The sequence below is a fragment of the Callospermophilus lateralis genome, chromosome X (assembly GCF_048772815.1).
Source record: "Callospermophilus lateralis isolate mCalLat2 chromosome X, mCalLat2.hap1, whole genome shotgun sequence".
NCBI lineage: Eukaryota > Metazoa > Chordata > Mammalia > Rodentia > Sciuridae > Callospermophilus > Callospermophilus lateralis.
Genome location: NC_135325.1, coordinates 125,263,616 through 125,286,386, shown reverse-complemented (window position 1 = coordinate 125,286,386; position 22,771 = coordinate 125,263,616). Strand labels below are relative to the sequence as shown.

General features: G+C 49.8%; 1 protein-coding gene across 1 annotated transcript; it reads right to left on the bottom strand.

The window, feature by feature from the left end:
* Positions 1-12,059: 12,059 nt before the first annotated feature.
* On the bottom strand, positions 12,060-14,772 carry Dusp9 (dual specificity phosphatase 9). The gene is made up of 3 exons (XM_077107416.1): positions 14,403-14,772; positions 12,676-13,131; positions 12,060-12,385 (listed from the first exon to the last, which is right to left on the bottom strand). Exons 1-3 carry the CDS (start codon positions 14,770-14,772, stop codon positions 12,060-12,062), a joined length of 1,152 nt encoding a protein of 383 aa, XP_076963531.1.
* Positions 14,773-22,771: the final 7,999 nt, after the last annotated feature.

The following is a 22,771-nucleotide window of genomic DNA, read 5'->3' as shown; positions in this document are numbered from 1 at the left end:
TCTTTTCGTGAATGCTAACACTGTGCTAAGGAAGAGAGAACTCTGGGATGGGAAAACCCACTGTGGATTTCAGTTTGGTCCTTGCAGGTGGCTAGTGTTGTCTTTACTGTTCTCTGTGCCTCAGCTTCAGATCTCACTTAATGGCAACCAGGCAGGTTTTCCCCGCAGTGGCAGGGATAGGATGTGGGATCTGGGCCCTCTGAAGTTCTCTTTGGAGTTCAGTATGAGGTGTGGTCCAGAAGTGGAGCAGGGTTGGTAACTGGGAGACACATCTGGGTCTGTGAAAGGAACAAGGCAAGAGATGTAGAGGGCCTTTGCCAAAGCAGCTGAAGTGGGACTGACACTGGAAGGATGGAGCTCAGTTGAGGTGGGTTGACCACGGGCAGGCCCGGTGGGTTGTGAAGGAGAGCACAAGAGAGAGGCTGAAGACAAAGGGGCCAAGCCACATCAGGTGCTGACTGACTTGGCTCCATAAACTGCGCATTTCTTCCGGCCAGACACTGTCTAGGTGCATGACAATCATTCTCCACCCAACCCCAGCTTCCTCCAGGCATTCCTGTCTCCATCCCTAACCACAGGTGGGCAAGATAAAAAGTACTGGGTGTTCAACAAATAACAAACTAATTTGGTTGATTGAGGAGACTTGTGAGAGGAAGTGGCTAGGGAACAGCTTGGGAAGTGAACTTTCTGAAGAGGACACTAGGGAGCCACTGAAGGTTTAAGCAGGACAGAGACAAGATGCAAGTTTTGTTTTAAAGATGTTTTCCCAACATTTTCCAATCCTATCTGGTCCTTCTTGATAATCATAAAAACCTTACATCCATTCCTCCAGCTCTTTCCCCTCACACCTCACTGAGATTTTGATAGATCTTCGAGCCCCAGGGAGCCAAGTCTTGCCTCACATGATGCTCTGAGTAGGTCTCAACTTCTTTATGCCAATTTCTCCTTGTAGTTGTTTCATTTATTGCTTACTGAATTTTTGAAGTTATGCTATTAAGTGCATATGAATTCACATTTGCTATTTATTTCAAGTAAGTTAAACATTTTATCAAAATTTAATGAAGAATACAAGCTAACACGTGTATTAGTTTCAGCATTGCTTTTTGCCTTTATTATAATCTACTTTATCTGATATTAATATAGCAGCTAAACCCTTTTATTTATATTAGCCTGCTATGTCTTTTTTAATCCTTTACTTTTCAAGCTTAAAATTTGTCTTCTTTTTTAAGAATATTTTTTAGTTGTCAATGGATTATTATCTATCTATCTATCTATCTATCTATCCATCCATCTATCGTGGTGAGAATCAAACCCAGATTCTCACACATGCTAGGCAAGTGCTCTACCAGCCCTAAAATTTGTTTTCTTATTAATATATAATTCATGGGGCTGGGGATGTGGCTCAAGCGGTAGATCGCTCGCCTGGCATGCGTGCGGCCCGGGTTCGATCCTCAGCACCACATACAAGCAAAGATGTTGTGTCCGCTGAAAACTAAAAAATAAATATTAAAATTCTCTCTCTCTCTCTCTCTTTCTCTCTCTCTCTTTAAAAAAATAATATATAATTCATATAATATAAATTTCACCCTTTAAAATGTATAATTTAATGAATTTTAGTATATTTAAAAAGTTTCATAACCAACCCTATGATATAATTCCAGAAACTTTTCATTATCCCAAATGGAAATCCCATTACCCCATAACTCTTCCCTCAGCCTCTGACAACCACTAATCTACTTTCTGTCTTTGTGGATTTGTTTATTCTAATATTTCAAATAAATGTAATCATACCATATGGGAACTTTTGTGTTTGACCTCTTACCCTTAGCATATATTTTTACGGTTCATCACGTTGTAGCATCTATGGTAAATGTACCAATTATTCCTTTTTGCAGATGAATAGTATTCCATGGTATTGATAGGCTACATGTTATCTATCCATTTATGGACATTTGAATTGCTTCCACCTTTTATTTTTTTATTTATTTTTTTTTAATATTTATTTTTTAGTTTTAGGTAGACACACTATCTTTATTTTGTTTTTATGTGGTGCTGGGAATTGAACCCAGTGCCTCACGCATACTAGGTGAGCGCGCTACCACTTGAGCCACATCCCCAGCCCTTGCTTCCACCTTTTAGCTATCCTGAATAATAGTGCTGTGAAATTTTTGTATGGATATATATTTTCAGTTTTCTTGAGTATATACCTAGAAGAGGAATTACTGGATCTTATTGTAACTCCATGTTTACTTTTTGAAGGAAATTTCAATGATTTAGTTGCTGTTTTCCAAAGCAACTAAACCATTTTGCATTGCATAGGGATTCCTATTTCACCACATCCTTGTTAACACATTTCTTTTGCAGTACTGAAGTTGGGACTCAGGGCCTCATACATGCTAGGCAAGTGCTCTACTGCTCAGCTACATCCCTCCTTGATAACATTTGTTATTGTCTTTTTTTTTTGTGGGGGTGGTACCAGGGATTGAACTCAGGGGCACTTGACCACTGAGCCTCATCCCCAGCTCTATTTTGTATTTTATTTAGAGACAGGGTCTCACTGAGTTGCTTCAGACTTCACTGAGTTGCTGAGGCTGGCTTTGAACTTGTGATTCTCCTATCTCAGTATCCTGAGCTGCTGGGATTACAGGCATGTGCCACCTCACCTGGCAGATTTTTGTTTATAGCCATTCTAGGGTATTCTGTGGTTTTGATTCACATTGCTCCAATGACCAATGATGTTAAGCATCTTTTCACATAGTTATTAGATATTTGCATATTTTCTTTGGAGAGACATATGTACAAAACTTTTTTTGTACTGTTGAGGATTAAATCTAGGGCCTTATGCATGCTGGGCAAGTGCCCTACCACTGAGCTTCATCCCTAGTCCTTGTTCATGTTTTAATTGGTTAATTTTTTATTGTTTAGCTATTGGAGTTTTTATATATTCTGGTTACTAGGTCCTTATCAGATGTATGATTTGTAAATGTTTTCTCCCATTCCACAGGTTGTCTTTTTGTTCTTTCATAGTGTCCTTTGATGCACTAGATATTTTTTTTTTGTCTTTGTACTAAGGATTAAACCCAGGGTTGGTTGCTTTATCGCTGAACTACATCCACAGCCCTTTTTATTCTTATTTAGAGACAGGGTCTCACTGAGTTGCTTAGGGCCTAGCTAAGTTTCTGAGGCTAGCTTTGAACTTGTGATCCTCCTGCCTCAGCCTCACAAGCTGCTGGGATTATAGGCATGCACCACTGTGCTGGGCTGCACAAAAAGTTTTTTTTTTTTTTTTTAAGAAAATTTGCTCTAATTAGTTATACATGACAATAGAATGTATCTTGACATAGTGTACACAAATGGAGCACAACTTCTCCTTCCTCTGGATGTACGGGGGGCAGAGTCACTCCAGTAGTGTGATCATACATGTATATAGGGTGATAGTGTCTGTCTCTTTCTACCATCCTTGCCATCCCCACTGCACAAAAGTCATAAAACTGTGAGATGCAATAAGTTTCTTTGGCTGCTTTTACTGTTGTAGCCAAAAAAAAAAAAAAAACGAAAAACAAAAAACAAAAAACAACAAAAAAAAACCAATGGTTTAATCCTGACTACAAAGATTTACATCTGTATTTTCTTCTAAATTGTTTAACTCTTTCGTTTAACGTTTTGATCCATTTCAAGTTGATTTTTGTATGTGGTGTGAGGTTAGGGTTCCACTTCATTCTTGTTTTCATGGTTGTCCAGTTTTCCTAAAACCATTTGAGAAGCCCATTGTTTTCCTGTGGATTTATCTTGACTCCCTTGTTGAAAATCGATTGAACATCAATCTAAGTTTTTATTTTCTGCACTTTCAATTTTGTTCCATTTATCTGAATATCTATCCTTACACCAGTACCACACTGCCTTTGTGTGTGTGTGGGGGGGGGGTGCACTAGGCATTGACTCTAGGGGCACTTATTCCTGAGACATTCAGGAAATTGTCCATTTTATCTGAGTTTATCCAATTTTTTTGCATAAAATTCTTCAAAACATCCTCTCATAATCCTTTCAGTTTCTATAGGTCAGTAGTGGTGTTCTGTTTTCTTTCTAGATCTTGGAAATTTGATTCTCTTTTTTCTTGGTTAGTCTAGCTAAGATCAACTTTGTTGATTTTTGCAAAGAACCAAATTTTTTCAAAATTGATTTTCTCTATTGTTTCCTGGTTTGGGTTTCATTTCTCTCTTTGCTAATATTAATTTTTCTTCTGTTTCTTTGGATTCAGTCTGCTCATTTTTTTTTTTTCGTTTAAGGTAGATACTTAGGTTATTGATTTGAGACCTTTCCTTGTTATCCATTTTCTTCTAAGACCTACCTTAGCTGTGCTCCATAAGTTTTGATATATCATGTTTTTGTTTCCATTCTGTTAAAAGCCTTTTCTAATTTTCCTTGTTTTTTTTTAAACCTGTAAGTTATTTAAAAGTATGTTGTTTACTTTTCAAAATTTTTGTAGTTTTCTAGTTTCCTCCCTTTTTTGACTTCTAATTTATTTCTGTTGTGGTCAGTGAGCATATTTTGTATTATTCAGTCTCTTTAAATGTATTGAGACTTATTTTATGACCTAAGTTATTTTTTATCCTGGAGGATGTTCCACATGTATTTGAAAATAATATGTATTCTGTGGTTGTTGAATGGTGTGTTCTATAGGTATCAGTTTGGTCAATTTTGTTGATAATTTTGTTCAAATATTCTACATCCTTGCTAGTTTTCTGTCTAGTTCTATTGACTATTGAAAATGAGCATTGAAATATTCAACTACCATAGTTGAATTTTCTCTTTCTTCCTTCAGTTTCATGTGTTCTTGCTTCAGGTATTATGTATTTTGGGGTTGTGTTGTTAGAGACATATATGTTTATATCTTTCTGAAGAAGTGACCTTTTTATTATTAGGAAATGAATTTTTTCTTTAATTATATAGCTACTCCAGCTTGATGGTTACAGTTTGCAAGGCATTTCTTTTTCTTTTTTTTGTGTGCGTGTGTGTGGTACTGGGGATTAAACCCAGGGTGCTTTACTAAACACTGAGCTACATTCTCAATTCCGTTTTTTTTTTTTTTTTTTTTTTTTTAAAGTTTTGAGATAGGGTCTCGCAAAGCTGTTGAGACTGGCCTCAGCCTCTTGAGTAGCCGGTATTACAGGCATGTACCAGCACACCCAGATTTTTTCTGATGTTTTTTTTCCTTTGAACATAAGATCTGACCCTTGGAAACAATCTGTAGTATGCAGTTAGTTGAATCTTCCTTTTTTGAATCTCTGATTTTTTGTTGGAGGATTTAGACTACTCACACTTATTGTAATGACTGATATGGTTGGATTTACATTCAACATTTTGCTATTTATTTCCCTTGTCTCTTTGCTCTTGGTTCTTGACCACCTTCTTTTTATTAAAAATTTTTACTGCACTATTTTATTTTCTTTGTTGGTTCTGTATTTTAGGGTTATTTTCCTAGTGTTTTCCCTAGTGTTTATGTTATGAATCTTAACTAATCACAATGTATTTCAGGTTAACATTTACTTAATTTTGGTAAAATACACAGCCATTGTTACAATATATGCTACCATTTTTCCCTTCTACTCTGTGCTAACAATGTCATATATAGTACATTTTTATAGGTTATAAGTCAGATAATACAGTGTTATAGCTATTGCTTTATGCAATCTTGTGTTTTTAAAAGAAATTAATACAAGAAGTGAAGAAATAATGTAATAAAAGATTTTTTTTTGTGCAGTGCTTGAGATGGAGCCTAGGACTTCATGCATACCAGGCAAGCACTCTCCCACTGAGCTATATCCCAGTTCAAGAGAGACTTTTATATGAACTCATATGTTAACCACCTATCCTGGTCTTCATTTCTTACTGTGAATTCAAGTTGCTAGCTGATGTCATTTCCTTTCAGCTCGAAGATCCTCCTTGTGTAGTTCTTATGAAGAGTTATGCTAATAGTGAATATTCTCTCAGCCTTTGTTTATCTGGGAATGATTTTTTTAGCTTTAAACTTTTAAAGCATAGTTTTGCTACATATAGAATTTTTGTTTGGTAGCATGTTTTCCTTTTGGTTTGGAATACATTATCCCACTGCCTTCTGGCCTCAGGAGAAGGTAGGGCCTACCGAGGGGTCCATAGGTCACTGGGGTATGCTCTTGGAAGGGAGTTCTTCGGTGACCCAAGAACTTTTGAGAAAGTTGTTATAAGGGGGAAAGCCTGGCCCTTCTCTTTCTCTCTGTTCTTGGTATGATATGTAATCACCTACTTGCTCCAATATGCACTCTTTCATTGAATCCCAGATCCAATAGGTTGTTTTTGTAAATTCCCTACAACTTTATAGTTGCTTTTGGGGGAGATTATTTGCTAATACACGCATTTGCCCACAGCTGGAATCCTCCCTTTAAACCTTCATTTGACTCATTTGACACATTCTGTGGATGACTCTTTTTTTTTTTTTTTTTGCAGAAGGTGTACCAGGGATTGAACTCGGGATACTCAAGCATTGAATCACATCCCAAGCCCTTTTTATCTATCTATCTATCTATTTATTTATTTAAATATATTTTTAGATGTAGATGGACACAATACCTTTATTTATTTATTTATTAATATTTATTTCTTAGTTTTCGGCAGACATAACATCTTTTTTTTTTTTGTATGTGGTGCTGAGGATCGAACCCAGGCTGCACGCATGCCAGGCGAGCGCGCTACTGCTTGAGCTACATCCCCAGCCCCTATTTATTTTTTATGTGGTGCTGCGGATTGAACCTAGTGATTCGTACATGTGAGGCAAGTGTTCCACCACTGAGCTACAGCCCCAGCCCTGTCAGCCCTTTTTAATATTTTTTTAGAGACAGGGTCTCACTGAGTTGCTTAGGACCTCACTAAGTTGCTGAGGCTGGCTTTGAACTCATGATCCTCCTGCGTCAGCCTCCTGAGCCATTGAGATTACAGTCATGTAGCACCACACTGGGCTGAAAACTATTGATTCATATTTTGCCAGTTTTCTAGTTGTTTATGGTACGGGATGTAATCTGGACCCTGTTACTCCCTCATGGTCATATTGGTATCGAATAACTTTAAGCTTTGTTAAAGTTCAATTCCTGGTATCGAAATTACAACAACAACAACAACAATAACAACAACAACAACAATAGTTTTCAGCTAATGAATAGCAGTCAGTGAAGTCCTGTGGTCTGCAAGGGAGTGAAACCAAACTAGGTGAGCTCTCCCAGCCAGGTTTTCTGGCCCAGGTAGAAGCAGCAACAAATGTGACCCATAATGGGAAGAAAAGTCAACCTATAAAAGTTTGGCTTTCCAGTCTGGTGTGGAAGAAGCTAAGTCCTCACACTGTCTTAAACAAATGAGAAGCAGACAATTGAGGTCACAGAGCAAACTGCTGCCTCTCAGGTGGAGTGACACAGGTGCACACAGAGATTCCAGCTACCCAGAGCAGAAACCCACAAGCACAAACCAATGCCAGGGCACAGAAACCTGCACTGTAATTGCTGTGTTGCTGGAGAGTCAGTAAGGACAAGTCAGAATTCTGCTGTGGGAGGGTAGTCTCAGGGCATCCCATGCTTTAGGGAGTTTTCTCTCCAGAATTGCCATCAGATTCTCACAGGGAAGGATCTCATGCTTCTGGCAGGAGAAGGGGAGAAATAAACCATTTTGAAATATGTCCTGAGCATTCTCTTCTTAAGAAGGCCTGTCCTCAAGAGAAACTAGTTAACAGGAGCCTGTCCTTCTAGGCTTTTACTGAAGGCTAACTGAGCTGGGGGAATGGGCAAGCTCAGCTCCAGCCTGCCGTAGCCATCCTATCCTATGTACCAGGGGAAGAGTCTGAGAAGCATTGGTGAAGGTCATGGGTCAGGGACACAGGCTTATCCAAGATGGAGACTTAGTCATTGAGTTGGACAGTGTGTCCCCTCACCATCCTGTCACCACCACATCTCTAAAGACCCATTTATAGCAGTTCCTTTCACCCAGATCCAGCTCTCAAAAACAACAACAAACTTCAATGGCAAAAAACAGTTTGAAGAGACAAAGTGCTAGAACCAGAGTTAGATATGACAGGAATGTTGAATTGTCAGGCCGAGAATTTAAAGTGACTGTGATTAAAATGCTAAGAGTACTAGTGGAAAAAGCAGACGATGTGCAAGAACAGTCACCATTAGCAGTGATTTTATTTATTTTATTTATTTATTTATTTATTTTAAAGAAAGAGAGAGAGAGAGGAGAGAGAGAGAGAGAGAATTATTTTTGAATATTTATTTTTTAGTTCTCGGTGGACACAACATCTTTGTTTATATGTGGTGCTGAGGATCGAACCCGGGCCTGACGCATGCCAGGCAAGTGTGCTACCGCTTGAGCCACATCCCCAGCCCAGTGATTTTATTTAGAAATAAAATTTCCAAAAGGGAGAAGGGGAAGATGGAGATTGGGGGACACTAAGCATCTCTTCTAGCATATTTCCCAAAACCGATCCTTTACCAGTTTTGGAAAAATCCATCTTTTAAAAGAAAAAAAAAATTATTCTCTCTATTCTCTCCTTTACTGATCAATAGTTGTATCTTCAATTTCTAGAAATTCTATTTGGTCTTTTTTAAGAGTACCTGGTCATTTTAAAATCTGTTATCTTAGAATTGATAGTTAAGTTTTTATATTTGTATGTGTCTATCACTCATGGTAGCTTGATTCCTTACACATTTTTTCATTATATATATTTAAAATTCCTGGGGCTAGGGATGTGGCTCAAGCGGTAGCGAGCTCGCCTGGCATGCGTGCCGCCCGGGTTCGATCCTCAGCACCACATACAAAGAAAGATGTTGTGTCCGCCGAGAACTAAAAAATAAATATTAAAAAATTATCTCTCTCTCTCTTTCTAAAAAAAAATAAAAGATAAAATTCCTATAGGAATTCTTTGTGGCCTGTGGTTAAAGGTCATCCCTTCAAAGAGGCAGTCTGCAGCCATTCTACCTCTGGACCATTTCATCTAGAACTTCCAATCTATTTTATTTTATTTCGGGTACCAGGGATTGAACCCAGGGGCACTTAACCACTGAGCCACATCCCCAGCCCTTTTTATATTTTATTTTGAGACAGGGTCTCACTGAGTTGCTGAGGCTACCTTTTAACTTGCCATCCTCCTGCTTCAGCCTCCTGAGCTGCTGGGATTACTAAACAGTGTATTTTATTAATGTTTTAAGCTTTCCTATTTTTATTAAGCTATCACAATCTAAGTGAAATCTGGGTGTAAGAGAGTTAAATGCAGTTTGAAGACCAATCCTGCAGCTTCCCACTGACTCTATCACTGTGTCTCTCCAAGAGACATTCTGGAACATCCATTACTCTGAATAGGCCCCTCTAACTGAGAATTTCCACTTGTGGCAATGAATTCTCAGGAGTGTCATTTTTTTTTTATTCTACTTTCACCCCAATCCAAGGTCAAGATAAACACACATCCTCACCTCTTTTTGTGGGGGTATTTTTTCAAGGTCATCTATTGTGTTTGTTTTCTATTGCTGCTGTCACAAGTTATCACAAGGCAGTAGCTTAAAACAACAAAATTTTATCCTCTAACAGTTCTGGAGGTCAGCAAGGCTGTGTTCCTTGTGAAGGCTTCTGGCTCCTGGGCTAGGAGATGCCCTGTTGTCCCCTGGAGCAGCCCCATTACTGGACTCCAGGATCCTCACTGTTCCTTACCTGAGAGCCTTTCTCTTTTCTCACAGCTCAGCCATACAGTCACGTGGTTTTAGATTTCATCCCAATTCCAGGGCCTGTGGAGCAGAAGGGCTGCCCACATTTCTGTTCCATGTTACTTACAAGTCTTTGGCTGTGGTTGGGACCCTGAATGTCTCCAAACGGCTTGGCCCAGAGTGGTGCTATTTGGAAGTTGTGGGAACTCTGGGAGGTGGTGCTTGGTACGCAGTCCCTAGGTCCACTGGGGACATGCTCTTTTCCTTCCTGTCCATGGAGTGAGCAGTTTTGCTCTGACACATTCTCTCACTGTGATGTGTGGCCTCACCATGAGTGTAAAGCAACAGCACCAAGTGATCCCAGACTGGAGTCTCAGAAACTGGGAGCCAAAATAACCCCTCTCTCTCCTGAGTTGATTAGCCCAGGTATTTGTTGTAGTGACATAAAGCTGTTTTCTCAAGCTACACTTGTTCCCCACCCACCGTCCAGCTGCCCTTCCGCTCTGCCATCTCTGTGGTGCAGAATTGCAGTATTACCAGCATCTCCAGCCTGCTGTGGAGAAGGCATTGGCAGTGTTCTGAATGGAGAGGCAGGCCCCATCTGTCACTTCAGGTGGCCCAAAGACCCCCGCAGGGCCCTCTCTGCCCCCTGTCTAGGCCTTTGAAGTCCAAATTCCACATTATGTCAGTGAGAGTGCCCGTCCTCCCACTGCTTGGGCCACCCTACAGCTCCCGTCAACCTCATGATGGTGTCTAACCGGGGCTGCTGGGAGCTTGCCTTGAGGCAGGGCTTGGGTCTGATTCACATTGTGTTTTGGGGATTGGTTGCCAAACTTCATGGCTGAATCTGGGTCCTCTCTTCCCTGCTGTCTGAGGCAATGGATACATACTGTGTGACTCACTCACACTGAGTCCAGTCTTCCCCTCCAGGCAGCTCTAAGCAGCTAACCTCTTCTGTTTGGCTTGCTGATGGGTCCCGGTCTTTAGCAGGCATGGCAGGGTGGGAGCTCAGATGTGTGGTGAGGGGATGGGGGCTCAGAGATTGGGAAATGACATGGAGGATGTGAAGTGGCACTTGAGTCCCTGGCAAGCACAGCATGCCCTCCTATGAGCAGGCAAAAAGGTCCTTCCCCACCTTCCCCCAGACCCTCTAAGGAGCTCATGAAGAAGCTTTCCTCTCTATTCAGTATCTTAAATAAACTGTTTATTCAGGAGGAACAATTAAAGAAAGCAATCATGATGTGGATTACAAAAACAAACAAGCATAGCCCCTCTTCCAGATTTGAGGGGGCGATGGGACTGCCAGCCCCAGGCGAGCGTGTAAGTGGAGGCTAGTGTGCATGTGTGAACTTGGACATGCACATGCGCGCACACGTACACTTCCTACAAGGGGTGTGGCCTGCAATGAATGACCGTGTGTTTCTGCAGCTTGGACCCTTCCCCCCCAATAGCGGCTGTGGGACCCGCAGCAGCAAAATCAAGGCCTTCATCCTTCCCTCCCTCCCCTCCCAGCTCTTGCTCTGAGACCCCATCTCCTCTGGTGGCAGTTTGACCACCCTCAGTCACAAAGAGCCCCAGTGATCCTGTCAAGACATCTGGGGGAGGAGGAAGGAAACAGTCAGGGTGCCAGATGTGTGGCCGGGAACCCGCCCAGTGGCTCCCAGGCGCAGTAAGAAGCCACCCAGAGAGACTGTCCCCGTGGAGGCCGGGCAGTTGTTGCATCTCTGGGTCCACATCTCCTGGGAGGCTCTCAGCCGTAAGAGACCCAAGCCCTTGACAGACAAGCAGGGAGATGACTACCCTGGTGGTGGTGGTGAGTCCCTCCTCACAAGTGGCCATTTGGGACAGGGAAGGGCCTGGGAGCAGGTTCCTGTGGCAAAGGAAGTGGCACACAACTTTTCTGAAGGGGGAAATAACAGGGAGGCCCAGGGCCTAGCTGAGCTGGCAAGCACCCAGGGCCCCAGGGAACAGGCAGCCACCTGCAATGGTTCTTCAGATAGGGAACCCCACCCCACCCCCAAAAGAGTAAAGTAACAGTCGCAGAAGAGGCAGATTCTGGAGCTTGGTCCCACCCGAAAGCGCACGGGTAAGGCCGATGGCCCTGGGGCCAGCCCTTAGGCACGTTTAATAGGCTGTGAGTGGGTAGGGCAGGTCTTTGCTCTGGCCCCTGCCTTGCTCCACTGCCCCCGAGTGAGGTATTGAGCTTTCCCTCCCCCAGCACCCCCCACCCCCCTGCTTATGGCTGAGTCCCCTCCCCCCTTCTCCCCTACTATATGGGTGGTTACAGCACCCACTGGGTGTGGGGTCATGGGTGGGGACCAGCCCTGCCAGCCCCACATGGTCTTATGTGGGGTCCAGCTCAAAGACCCCATCGCTGGTGGGGGTGGTAAAAAAGGAGGGGGGGTCAGAGGTGGCAGACTCCTGGCCCCCACTGCCCTGCCCCTGGGAGCGCCTCTCCTCTAAGCGCAGACTGCGTTCAAAGTCCAACAGCTGCCCCATGAAGTTGAAGTTGGGCGAGATGTTAGACTTCTTCCTCTTGACCAGGTCGTAGGCATCGTTGAGCGAGAGGTGGAGCTTCTGCATGAGGTAGGCCACGGTGACGGTGACAGAGCGGCTGACCCCTGCCAGGCAGTGGACGAGCACCCCGCAGTTCTGGGACAAGGCCTCGTCTAGGTGGGGGAGTGCAGAGCCACGGTGACCCAAGGACCAGTGTGAGACCATAGCCAGGTGGCCTTCCAGAGGGACCCTTGCAGCCCACCCTCCGCCCTCAGATTCCTGGAGGTTTTGCTAGCAGGCTCTGGAGCTGGCTTGAGCCCTGTCTACCCTCACCCTAGAAGGGTTATCTCTGCTCTGGGAATGGCAGGTAAGCCTGGGAAGAATTATCTTAAAGAGAGGGAGAAGAAATGGGAGAGGTGAGGTACAGTGGAGAGGAAGGAAGGAGAGGGCAAGGTAGACTCACCAATGAATGCAATGGCCTCTGGAAAGAACTGGGACAAGTTCTGGCTCCAGTGGTCAGAGATGGGGATCTGCTTGTAGTGAAAGTCACCATTCTTCTCAAAGAGGTTAGGGAGGTTGGGGGTGACATTAAGGATGTAGCGGATGCCCAACTTGGCCAGGCTCTCTAAGTTGGCTGAATCCCGGGCACTGCCCAGGTAGAGGTTGGGCAAGATCTGGACCGGGAAGGATGGCAGCAGCCCCACTGGGGGAGGCGTGGTGCCTTCCGAATCCAGGCCACAGCTCATGGAGTCGCGGTCAGCCTCAGATTCCGCATCAGAGCAGTCGGAGCTCAGGCACAGACCACCCAGTCCCACCACGGGCACTGGGCTGGGCACTGGGGCCATGCTTGAGCCAGCACCACCATTGAGGCTGGTCTCACACAGGTGAGGGCACTCGGCCTGAAATCTGGTGAAGCCACCTGTGGAGGGAGAAGCAAAGGGTCCTGCTGACTTGGCTTCCTGAGCAGCCAAGTGCCCCTGGCAGGAGTTAGGGAGCTGGCCCTATACAACCTAGGGGGTTTGCAGATCTCCCCAAATGGAACAAAAGAGCCAAGGGGCGTTTCATTTACACTGGGGGGGGGCATGTGTAGTATGCTGTGGGTGCCCTAGCAATCCTCATGCAGCACTGGATGACAAGTGCCCACTGTGGCCACTGGAGATGCAAGAAGCTGGGTCCTGACAGAGCCACCCAAGAGGATCTTAGAGCTCCAGGGCTGAGAGCCAAGGCAGATGTGAGGGCTCAACTGAGGACAGCAGTCATCAGTTAAAGAAGAAGAAAGGTTTGGGTGTCAGTTCTCTACCTGGGCATCTCCTGATCGGGTGTGGCCAGGAGAACGCTACAGGATGAAGTGGGACCCCCAAAAATGGGGAGCTTGGGAGAGAGTGTATGACATTCCATCTGAATGATTCCAAAGTCCTGAGAAGCCAGCAACTCTTTTGTCTACAGATTCGATCATTTCCCTGAGCTGGGGGTGGGGACCTGGAAATCTGACACTTTCTATATTTATATATTCTCATTACAGCCCAACTGACCTTTCTTGGTGACCAACTGATCAGGAGGTGGGGACAGCTGCCTCTATAGCTTCACAGGAACCTTGCCCCTGCACCGGGCCTCTGGGGAGGGGGCATCTGGCTTGCACAGGGCCAAGAGACCTGTATCAACTTGCCTCCACTTTGCCCATCCAGGGCCCTGCCCTGACTACAGGGGAGGCTGGTCCCTTGTCCTCATGCCTTCTCCTGCCTGCAAAGCTCCAGGATTTTCCCCCACCATCTCAGGGCCTAGGATTTTCCCTCCTGCTGTCTGGCCTCTGCCTCCTTTGAGGTACAGAGGAGCAGAGAGCACCAGGAAGGTGGGAAAGCTGTTGGCCAGACACAGGGATCCCAAACGTAGGACTTTGTTCTTGAGCATCCTGTTAACTAGGTCAGCTCGGCCCAGTTCTCCCCATTTTCTAGACTAAGAACTGGGGCTTCTCAAGGGTGAAGGACCTGCCCAAGGTCATGATCAGGCTCCCCTCCCCTGAAAGCAGCCTAGCAGCTGTTGGAAGAGGGAGTCTCACCTCCACTTTAGACAAAATAGACGGGGCTTACCCAAGGTCAAATTAATTATGAATCCCCTTGGAAGGCTAGGTCTTGCTTCCCTAGGCAGGGGTCCTTCCCTGGCAGGTGCCCACTAAGTCCACCCTATACCTACCTTGCAGGTAGTATGCCAGGTAGCCTTCCTCCCGCAGCTTCTGGAGCAGGGTGCCCAGCACCGACTCAGCCTCCCATTCCTCAGCCTCGGCCTCGCCCTCGCGCCGTCGCCTGCCCCCACTTTGGTCGTACAGGAGCACCGGAGCAGGGGGAGGCGGCTGCAGCGGCGGCCCCGGCAGGAGCGCGCGCACCGACAGGCTCCCCCTCCGCAGGCGGCGCAGCAGCAGCGCAGGCAGGGCCACGCTCAGCGCCCCGCCGATGCGCGCGGACTCGTACAGCTCGCGGCTGCGGCAGTCCAGGAGCAGCAGCCGCGGCCGCGAGGGCGACAGCTCCCGGCGAAGCCACAGGCACGAGCGGCCCAGGCTCTCCATGGGCGCGCGGTTCTCTGCACGTCGGGCAGGCGCTGCGGAGAGAGGGAAGGCGCGCGGTGTGAGCTCGGGTCCCCGCGGACCGCCGCTCCGGGGCTGAGATGTAAAGCTAGCCCCAAGTCCTGAAGGCGGGCGCCGAATCTCGCAGGGACACTCGTACACCTCCCGTTCCTCTCCTCGCGCCCCACCCGCAGCGAGAACACAGAAAAAGGCGCCCCTAGAAAAGCACCGCGGGAGCCACTCGGGCGCCGGGGCGCTGCTCCCTGCCCGGGTTAGGGAGGCGCGAGGGTCTCCCAGAAGACAAGCGGGTGTCTAACAGCCCCTTCCAGGCTCCTCCCGAGGCGTCCCAGCCCTAGCCACCTCCTTCACACCTCCTTTCTGGCTCCTTCGTTGGGCCTGCCCGCTATCACGCCCCAAGTTCGAGCTTACGACTTTGGGGGGTGTGTGCGTGTGAAGGAATGGGGTTCAAAGCCTCGATCTCCCCCACGGCCAGACGCGCCCAGGGAAAAGGGGCGACGAGGTGACCGGCTTCGGCAAACCCTCTAGTAGCTAGCTGTTCCGGCCCCAGTCCTCCCCCCTAGGAGAGAACAAAAGGAGAGAGACCTGGATCTGGCGGCAGGCTGCCGCGCGTGGATGTCCCGGCCAGGGTTACTGCAATGGCAGGGCGCGGGGCGCCGTCCCAGAGCAGGGAGTCCCCAGGCCCGGCGGCCAGGAGGAGGCGGGGTGGCGGAGCAGGCTCGCACGTGGAAGCCAAGCCTCGCGCGCAGCTCGAGCGCCGTCAGCTTCCTGGCAGCAAGACTGAGCTTCCACCTAGGAAGGCTCGGCCTCGGGACGTGGAGTAGCAGCTCAGAGGGGCGGGCCGGGGCGGGGCGGCGGGGCGGGCCCAGAGGGGTCGGCGAGCCAACGGGTGCAAGAGAAAGGAGTCGGGTGGGACTCGCGAGTGGCAGGCTGAGCTGGGGCTTCCACCGAAGCGGGACAGGGTCAGGGCAGAGGCCAAGGGCAGGTCAGGGGCCCAGCAGGGAACCAGTTACAGCTCCCCTGGCCGGCGCCAGCCTGGCCCCTGGAGGCAGGGGGAGGGGTGGGGACAAAAGCCCCATGCTCCTGCTCCAGAAGCTGCTTCCAACAACTCACTCAGTGGTCCTGGACCACAGTATTTCCCACCGGGACCTCAGTGGCCCCATCCGTATAATGGGCTCATCAGAGCCACCACCTTGGGCCCCTGTGGGGTTGTCCTTGAATTCATGGAGGAAAGGAAGAAGCAGGACTAGAAAACCGGCTGCTATCTTGGGTCCAAAGCTCTGCCCAAGACTCCTTGATGGGGTAGGCAGGCACAGGGAAGCTCCTCAGCACCCTATCCCCATACCGCCTTCATTTGCCCAGGCCTGAGTAAAGGTGCCTAGGAGCTCTGAGCACCCAGCCTTAAACTGAGGCACTACACCCATATCACACTAAACCTAGGAGTCACCCCTGGCTCCTCCACCTGCCTCCTTTCCTTAACCTCCTGGACAGATCCATCTGGAGGGAAGTACTTTCTACCCAAATCTCTATCCACCCACATCCCTCTGTTTGCACCACTGGCTGTGGGCTCATATTCACCATCTCTTGGCCAAGTCACTGTCATAGCTTCCAAAATGGTCTCCCTGCCTCCTGCATCAACTTGTCCTTCACCCTGCCTTGTCCTGTGCCAGAATGCCATTCATTCTACAAAGGCTGTCCGCCTCCATCCTTTCCATGGACACAGGTGATGAACAGGCCTGACACACAAGGTTCCTGCATGCCTGGTGCTCCCTCCCAGACCAGCAGGACAGATCAACGATAAGCTAAGAGACTGAACAAAATATCAGGGATGATAAGTGCTGAGACAATGAAAGGAGGGCTGGAAGAGGTTTCTAAAATGCCCCATCTGGCTATGTGTCCTTTCTCTGCTTAAAGCCCAACAAAAGCAAATAACAGTGTTGAAGGAAAACATACAACAGATAAGATAAAGCTCATACAAAATAATCAAAAGGTTAAGACCCTGGTAGATAAATCGATAAGGAACTTAAAAAGACTGCAAACTGCATGAAGGAAGGAATGTGATGGGGTAAAAAATATTTGGAGGATGATTTAATCTCAGTCATGGAAGGAAAGCCAATTCAAAAAACAAGGTAACAACAGCAAAACAAGGTAACACTTCCCACTTGCTACATTAGTAGAATGTTCTCAAAATGAGAACACCCAGCATTGGCAAGGCTGCAGAGAAACTGCATGCTGTTCTCTTGCTGGGTGATTTTGGTCCTTTTGGAAATTAATCTGGCAATGTACGTCAAGAGCTAGACAAAAAATCCATACCTTTGGCCACTTCTGGGAATCTACCATAAGGAACTAAATAAAAGCAAGCAGACCTACTCACACAGGATGGGTACCACAAAACATTTTTCTAAGAAGTAAAAAAACGCAAAGCAAAGGAGAAGCCCAACACTTAGAATTACTGCAGGCCATTCCCATGCCTGTTGAAAAGCCTCCCTCATGAACCACATGGTAAGATGAGACATCATGTGAAGTGATGCTAAGGGAAGCAGCAGGCTATGGAAAGCTAGGTCACCTCTATGGGACCTAGGCCTGCCTTCTCCCTCCCTTCCTGCCCTGGGCTGTCAGCTTCAGATTCCTAGGCCATAGGTGGTGGGCTCATCTTTGGCCACACCCACCATGTCCCTTCCTCTACAGTACCAACACCTGCCTGCAGGGGATCTGGGTGATTGGGCCATGCCCCTCTAGTCCTATGGGCAAGGGTCCCAGCCCAGGCCTCTCTCCTAAATATAGACTGCCTGCCCAGATTCTGCATTCTCTCCAGCCCCCTTCCTTGGGCCAGCCTATAGGGTTCTTTTTTGGTGCTCCTTGACCTCATGGCTTTAGGCTGTGGCATGGCCCATTTCCCCTTTTCACAGTGCACTCCTGGAAGAGGGACTCTGCCTTCTACCTTCTCCATCTCTCACATTGTAGCTCCACTGACAGACGCAGGCACTAGTTGCCACCTGGCCATGGGTACCCAGCCTATGTGCTGCTTCCAGACCCCACTGCAGCTGTGGGTGGGACCTTGGGATGGACAGAAGTTGAAGGCACCACGGAAGTTCTGCAATGTCCTGACCTGGCAAGCAGGGTTGGGGTTTAGTCACATTGTGGATGGGGGAGCAGCAGCATGGGGGTCTGGAGAGGCACGTGCCCCATCCACCCTGTCATGGGCTCAGTGTGCTCAGAGAGAGAATCGCCAACCCGAATGAAATTGGTACTCCTGAGGTGCCCAGGCATTGCTGTCTGGAGAGTGCTTCCTGGAGGAGGTGACTGTAGCTGGAGGGGGAGGGAGATGAGGACAAGGAGGAAAGCAACCTCTGCAATGGCGAAGGAAAGGAAAGTCTAGACTCCAACAATCCTGCATCTCCTAACACCTGAAGAGTGTTTGCCCTACACCTTGTTCCAGATCCCTGCTGGTGAGGCCTCCTACCGGGGAAACGGGAGGGAGTGAAGGGGGTGAGGGGCTCTCAATCACGAAAGTCAGTGCAGTGCTCTGTGCCTGGCGCCTGCAGCGCGCGCAACGCCAGCAACAGGACAAATGGGAACCTGTTGCCACCTCCGCACTGCAGGGCTGAGTGCAGCCAAGCCCCGGCCCCCTTCCCCCCCACCCTCGCCGGGCCCGCCCCTACTCAGGCCCCCTGCAGCGCCTGCTCCGGGCGCTAGCCCCGCCCCGCGACTGCTCCCCTGGCGGGCTGTGATACGGGAGACAGCCGCGCGCCCGGGCCTCGCCTAGCCCCCTCTGGCGGGCGGAGCCAGGCGGCGCGCTCGCAGCTCGCCGCAGGATGGGCGCTGCGCCCACCGCCGCCCCCGCTGGGTACCCCTGGCCTTCGCCTGGCCGGGCCAACGCCCCCTGGAGGCCGCCCGGACGCCGTCGCCCGCAGGCCCAGCGCGTGCCGCGTGCGCTCTCGGGTCCGGGTAGCCTCCCAGGAGCAGCGCCCCGCCTCCCCCGCCCCCCCCACTCCAGCCAATTGCACCGTTCCCGCCGGGCCGAGTGGCAGGATTTCGGCTGTCGCGGCCGGGTCACATGGCTAGGAGCACAACTCCCAGCGACAGCATTCCTGCCAAATCCAGTGTCTTTTCCACCAAATCCACTTTCCGCTGGGGATGGCTCTCTGCTTTTCCTGGTCGGGTTCCTCGCGGGACTGGGAGTTCCTCCAAGGCAGGAACGGGTGTGTGCCCGGCCCCAAGCTGGCCCCAGCCCCCAGTGCAGGGCCTGGCACGCGCCCGGAGCTCACCGAAGAAATGCTCGTTAACAAAGAAGGCATGAATGAATGAAACCAATTGTTGCCTGGGGGAGCCCAGGAGGGTGCTGCTCCTGCTTTTTCCTTCTGCCGATCACACACTCCTCCCTGACACGCACAAGCACACGTGCACACACAGCCCTCCCCCCAGCACACACGCAGACAGGGACACAAACAGTGCACGAGGACTCCAGCCTCGTGAAACCAACCCACTACGTGCGGGCCGGGCAATTGGCACTCCTTTGGGCCCAGCTGGGCCTCCTCCATTTCAGTGCCTGCCTCTCTCTACACCCCCATCTCCTCAGCCCCTCGCCTCCACTTCTAAGTACCATACCTTGGGCCCCAAGTGCCTTCTTTATCTTTTAGGGAAGAGGTCGTGCCAGTCACTAGGGAGTCTCAAGATCTGCTTAGGGAGGCACCTGGCAGGGTGAGGAGTGCCTAGGCTGGTGAGCCGTTGCTGAAGGAGAGCCAGAGGTGCCTGGCAGAGATGCCACCAAATGCTGCAGCCTCTAGAGCCCTCTGCCAGGTGTTGGGGAGGAGTGGTGGGAGGAACTCAGCGATGTGGTGGGGGAGTGTTGAGGGCTATTTGCGATGGGGGCGGGGCATGATGCTGGAGAGCATGCAATCAAGCAGGTGTGCGTGCATGTTGGGGTGTATGAGAGTGCTTGCTGGGGATGCTGGACGTGCCTGCCTGGGGAGTGGGGAGTGTCAGCCACTGGGGTGTGGGTTTGTGTTGGGACTTCGCTCTCGGGTGGGTGGATTGCAGTGTTTCTGGGCTGGGAACGTGGGTGGGGTGTCAGTAATGGGCATATGGGGAGTTTAAGATGGTGAGGGCATGGTGGGGGGAGCTGTGTTCGTGCAGATATAGCAGGGATGTGTTGGCAGTGTCTGCGCGCCTGGGTGTGTACTGGGGCGTGGCAAGGTCTGGGATGGGTGTTGGCGAGAGTTGGGGACAGTGGGTGAGTGGTGGGCCAGGGGCTACTGGTGTGTGCACTACAGTGACTTGGGTTCATGGTGCGTGGTTTGTGCACGCGTGATTGTGCATCTGGTGGTTGAACTGGCAGGGGACATGGGAGGTGCACTGGAAGGGTACGGGGTATGTGGTGGCAGAACCGAATGGGTCTTGCAAGGGTGAATGCGTCGCCCCGGCTGGACTGTGCACTGACAGGACTTTGGGGGTGCAGGGTGGAGGGACGCACGTCGGGGGGCAGCCAGGACATGTGGGGGTGGGGTGGGGGGCCTGGGGTGCCGCGTGCTCCGCTCACCTCCTCTGGGCTGGGATCCCTGCACCCGCTCCGTGCGTCGCGGCTGGCAAGTTTCCGAAGCTCGGGCGGCGGGAAGCGCCACTGCCACTGCCGAACGCCACCAGAGCCCCGGGCGGCGGCCTCGCCTGGAGCCTAGGGGCCGCCGCCGCCGCTGCTGCGGAGGGAAACTCCAAATCCCGCCTCCGCCTCCACCGCCTCCTCCCCTCCCGTCGCGGTCTTCTCCGCCCCCTGCCCAGGAGGGGCAATGTCGCCGCCGGCGCGCAGGGAGGGATCGGGGAGGGGCCGCGGCCTGCCCAGCGTCTCCCTCCGCCTCCCAAGCCCCCATCCGCCTTCCTCCCACCTGCAAGCCTCTGCCGGTTCCGCGCGTCCTGCCCGACGCGCCCTGCGGCCCTCAGCTCCTAGCCCCCAGCCCCCAACAGCGGTTCCGCATGGGGGCCCCGTGATCTCAGGCACCAAAGTGGGGTGGGGGTGGCCCTGACCTACGCTGGGCCTGGGTTAGGGGAGGTTGCTCTACAGAGTCTACACTGGCATCCCTGCTTCCTGCAGGAGAGGTGAAGGGGCCTGTGACAGACCGGGCATAGGTTGGTCTCCAGGGTCACCCCTGGCTTTCACAGTGGAGAGGGTGTAAGTTCTGGCCGACTGCGCTGCAAGTGCCCCCACCCCAAGTCCTGCAGTATCTTTTCTTATTCTCATATGTCAGATTTTGGCTAATAGGAATACCATGTGAACCTCAGTGCCTGGAAGGGGTGGAGCCAGAACGTTGGGGGAGGGGATGGGAGCTAGTGGGGAAGGGGTCCTTGGCACCAGGTCCTATTGCTTTTCTCAGCACCAATGTTCACAAACATTCTCGTCAAGGACCTCATTTTATCCTTAGGTCAGTTCTGTGAGTTCAGAGCAGTCTGTTCCCATGCTGTGCTAGGGAAACTGAGGCAGTGGTTCCATGCCGTGGTCTAGTAATGTAATGGCAGAGCCACACAGGTCTCAGGCTGAGTTCAGAAACCTAGAGCCTCAACCCAGTGTGGGTACAGGAGACCCACAGGGTTCCAAGCCTTTGGCTCTGGCTGTGGGGGAGCAGAAGGCAGGGGCATAAGCCCAGTCTTTCCTCTGCTTTCAGGCCAGTTGTGGGTCAGCAGGGGCTCAGGCCTGCGCTGGGGAAATGCTGAGAACCAGTCTGTGACTCGGGGCTATCAAGGGATGGCTTCTCTGCCCAGAGATAGCAGAGTAGGGTGAGACAGGAAGGGCTGGGATGCCAGTATCTCCATGGATGAGGGGCAGCCAAGGGAGGCCTGGCTGCCTGGCTCCTGTCTGCAGCACTGCTGAATTCCCCTGAGTCATTACCCCTGGAAAAGAGAGGAAGGCAGCAGCTTTGCCTTTGGTGCTCAAGTCCCTGTTCCAACTCTGGGCCTGAGTTTCCTGGTCTGTACATTTGGGGAGAGATGGAATCCCATGATCTCAAAAGGCCCCCCTGACTTTGCTCCAGTTTCAGGCCACTATATGCAAGTCTAGGCAGAGTCTGTCCACCACCAGCTTGGCATGTCCACTCTGCCTGTGTGCCCTGACTGCCCCTCTTCACTTCTTCAGCTTCAGCAGCAGCTCCGCCCTCCCAGGTAGAGGACCAAAGCCCTACAACTTCTTTCTGCTCTGGAGCCCTAGGCCTTTGGGCCTGCTCTCTGGAATACGGCCTGCTCCACTCTTCTCCCTCAGCATCAGGCAGCTGAAGTGCTCAGGACTTGGGCTTGCACCTGCCAAAATGACATCACATGGGCAAGTGTGTGATCCTGTCTGTGTAGGCTCCCTGCCACTGGATTCGGTATTCTTTTGACAGCCTGTACTGCCAGTTGTTCCAAAGTTATGGGACCTTTTCTAAGAAATCAACCACAGTCAGACCCTTCCCTTTTATCTGTGGACATATGATAAATATGTGTATACCAAGACAAAAATGATGGGGTTGGCTAACCCCCATCCCATGCTCCTCCCATATGCAGAGGACATATGGCAGCTGTGTGTATGACCTGGACACTCAGTTGGGCCCTGATGAAGGCTTGGTGAGCTGACTCAGAGGAATTTCTAGGTAGTTTGGCTACCCCCTCCCCATCTTGCACATTAGTGACTCACGGCAGAAAGGCTGGGAGGCGGGGCATTTGGATTGAATAGTGCTGCCCTGACCCCCTACCCCTGCAAAGCTCCTCCCGCAGTCCTTCCACAGTGTCTCTGCTCTCCAAGCAACAAGAGACACTACTGCTGGAGGAGAAAAAAGTCTAGGGCTGGGCTGGTCTGAAGACACCTGGGAACTTGAAAGACACTGACCTCCTCAGTCTTGGGAAATGGGGCCCCTCTTCTCATCTACATCAACTTCTTGGCTAGAAAGCCCAAGCCTTCACCCTGTTGGGCGCTGGGAGACTTGAAGGAGACTTGAGTGAGTGCAGGTTCCTATCACTGAATCAA

What these genes read in the sequence shown, in the direction of transcription:
- Dusp9 (XM_077107416.1), bottom strand. Translation starts at nt 14,772, where the DNA reads ATGGAGAGCCTGGGCCGCTCGTGCCTGTGGCTTCGCCGGGAGCTGTCG. An exon ending in CCTGGCATACTACCTGCAAG is followed by an intron (nt 13,132 to 14,402) that starts GTAGGTATAGGG and finishes CTCCCTCCACAG; the next exon opens with GTGGCTTCACCAGATTTCAG. An exon ending in AGAGGCCATTGCATTCATTG is followed by an intron (nt 12,386 to 12,675) that starts GTGAGTCTACCT and finishes TCCCCCACCTAG; the next exon opens with ACGAGGCCTTGTCCCAGAAC.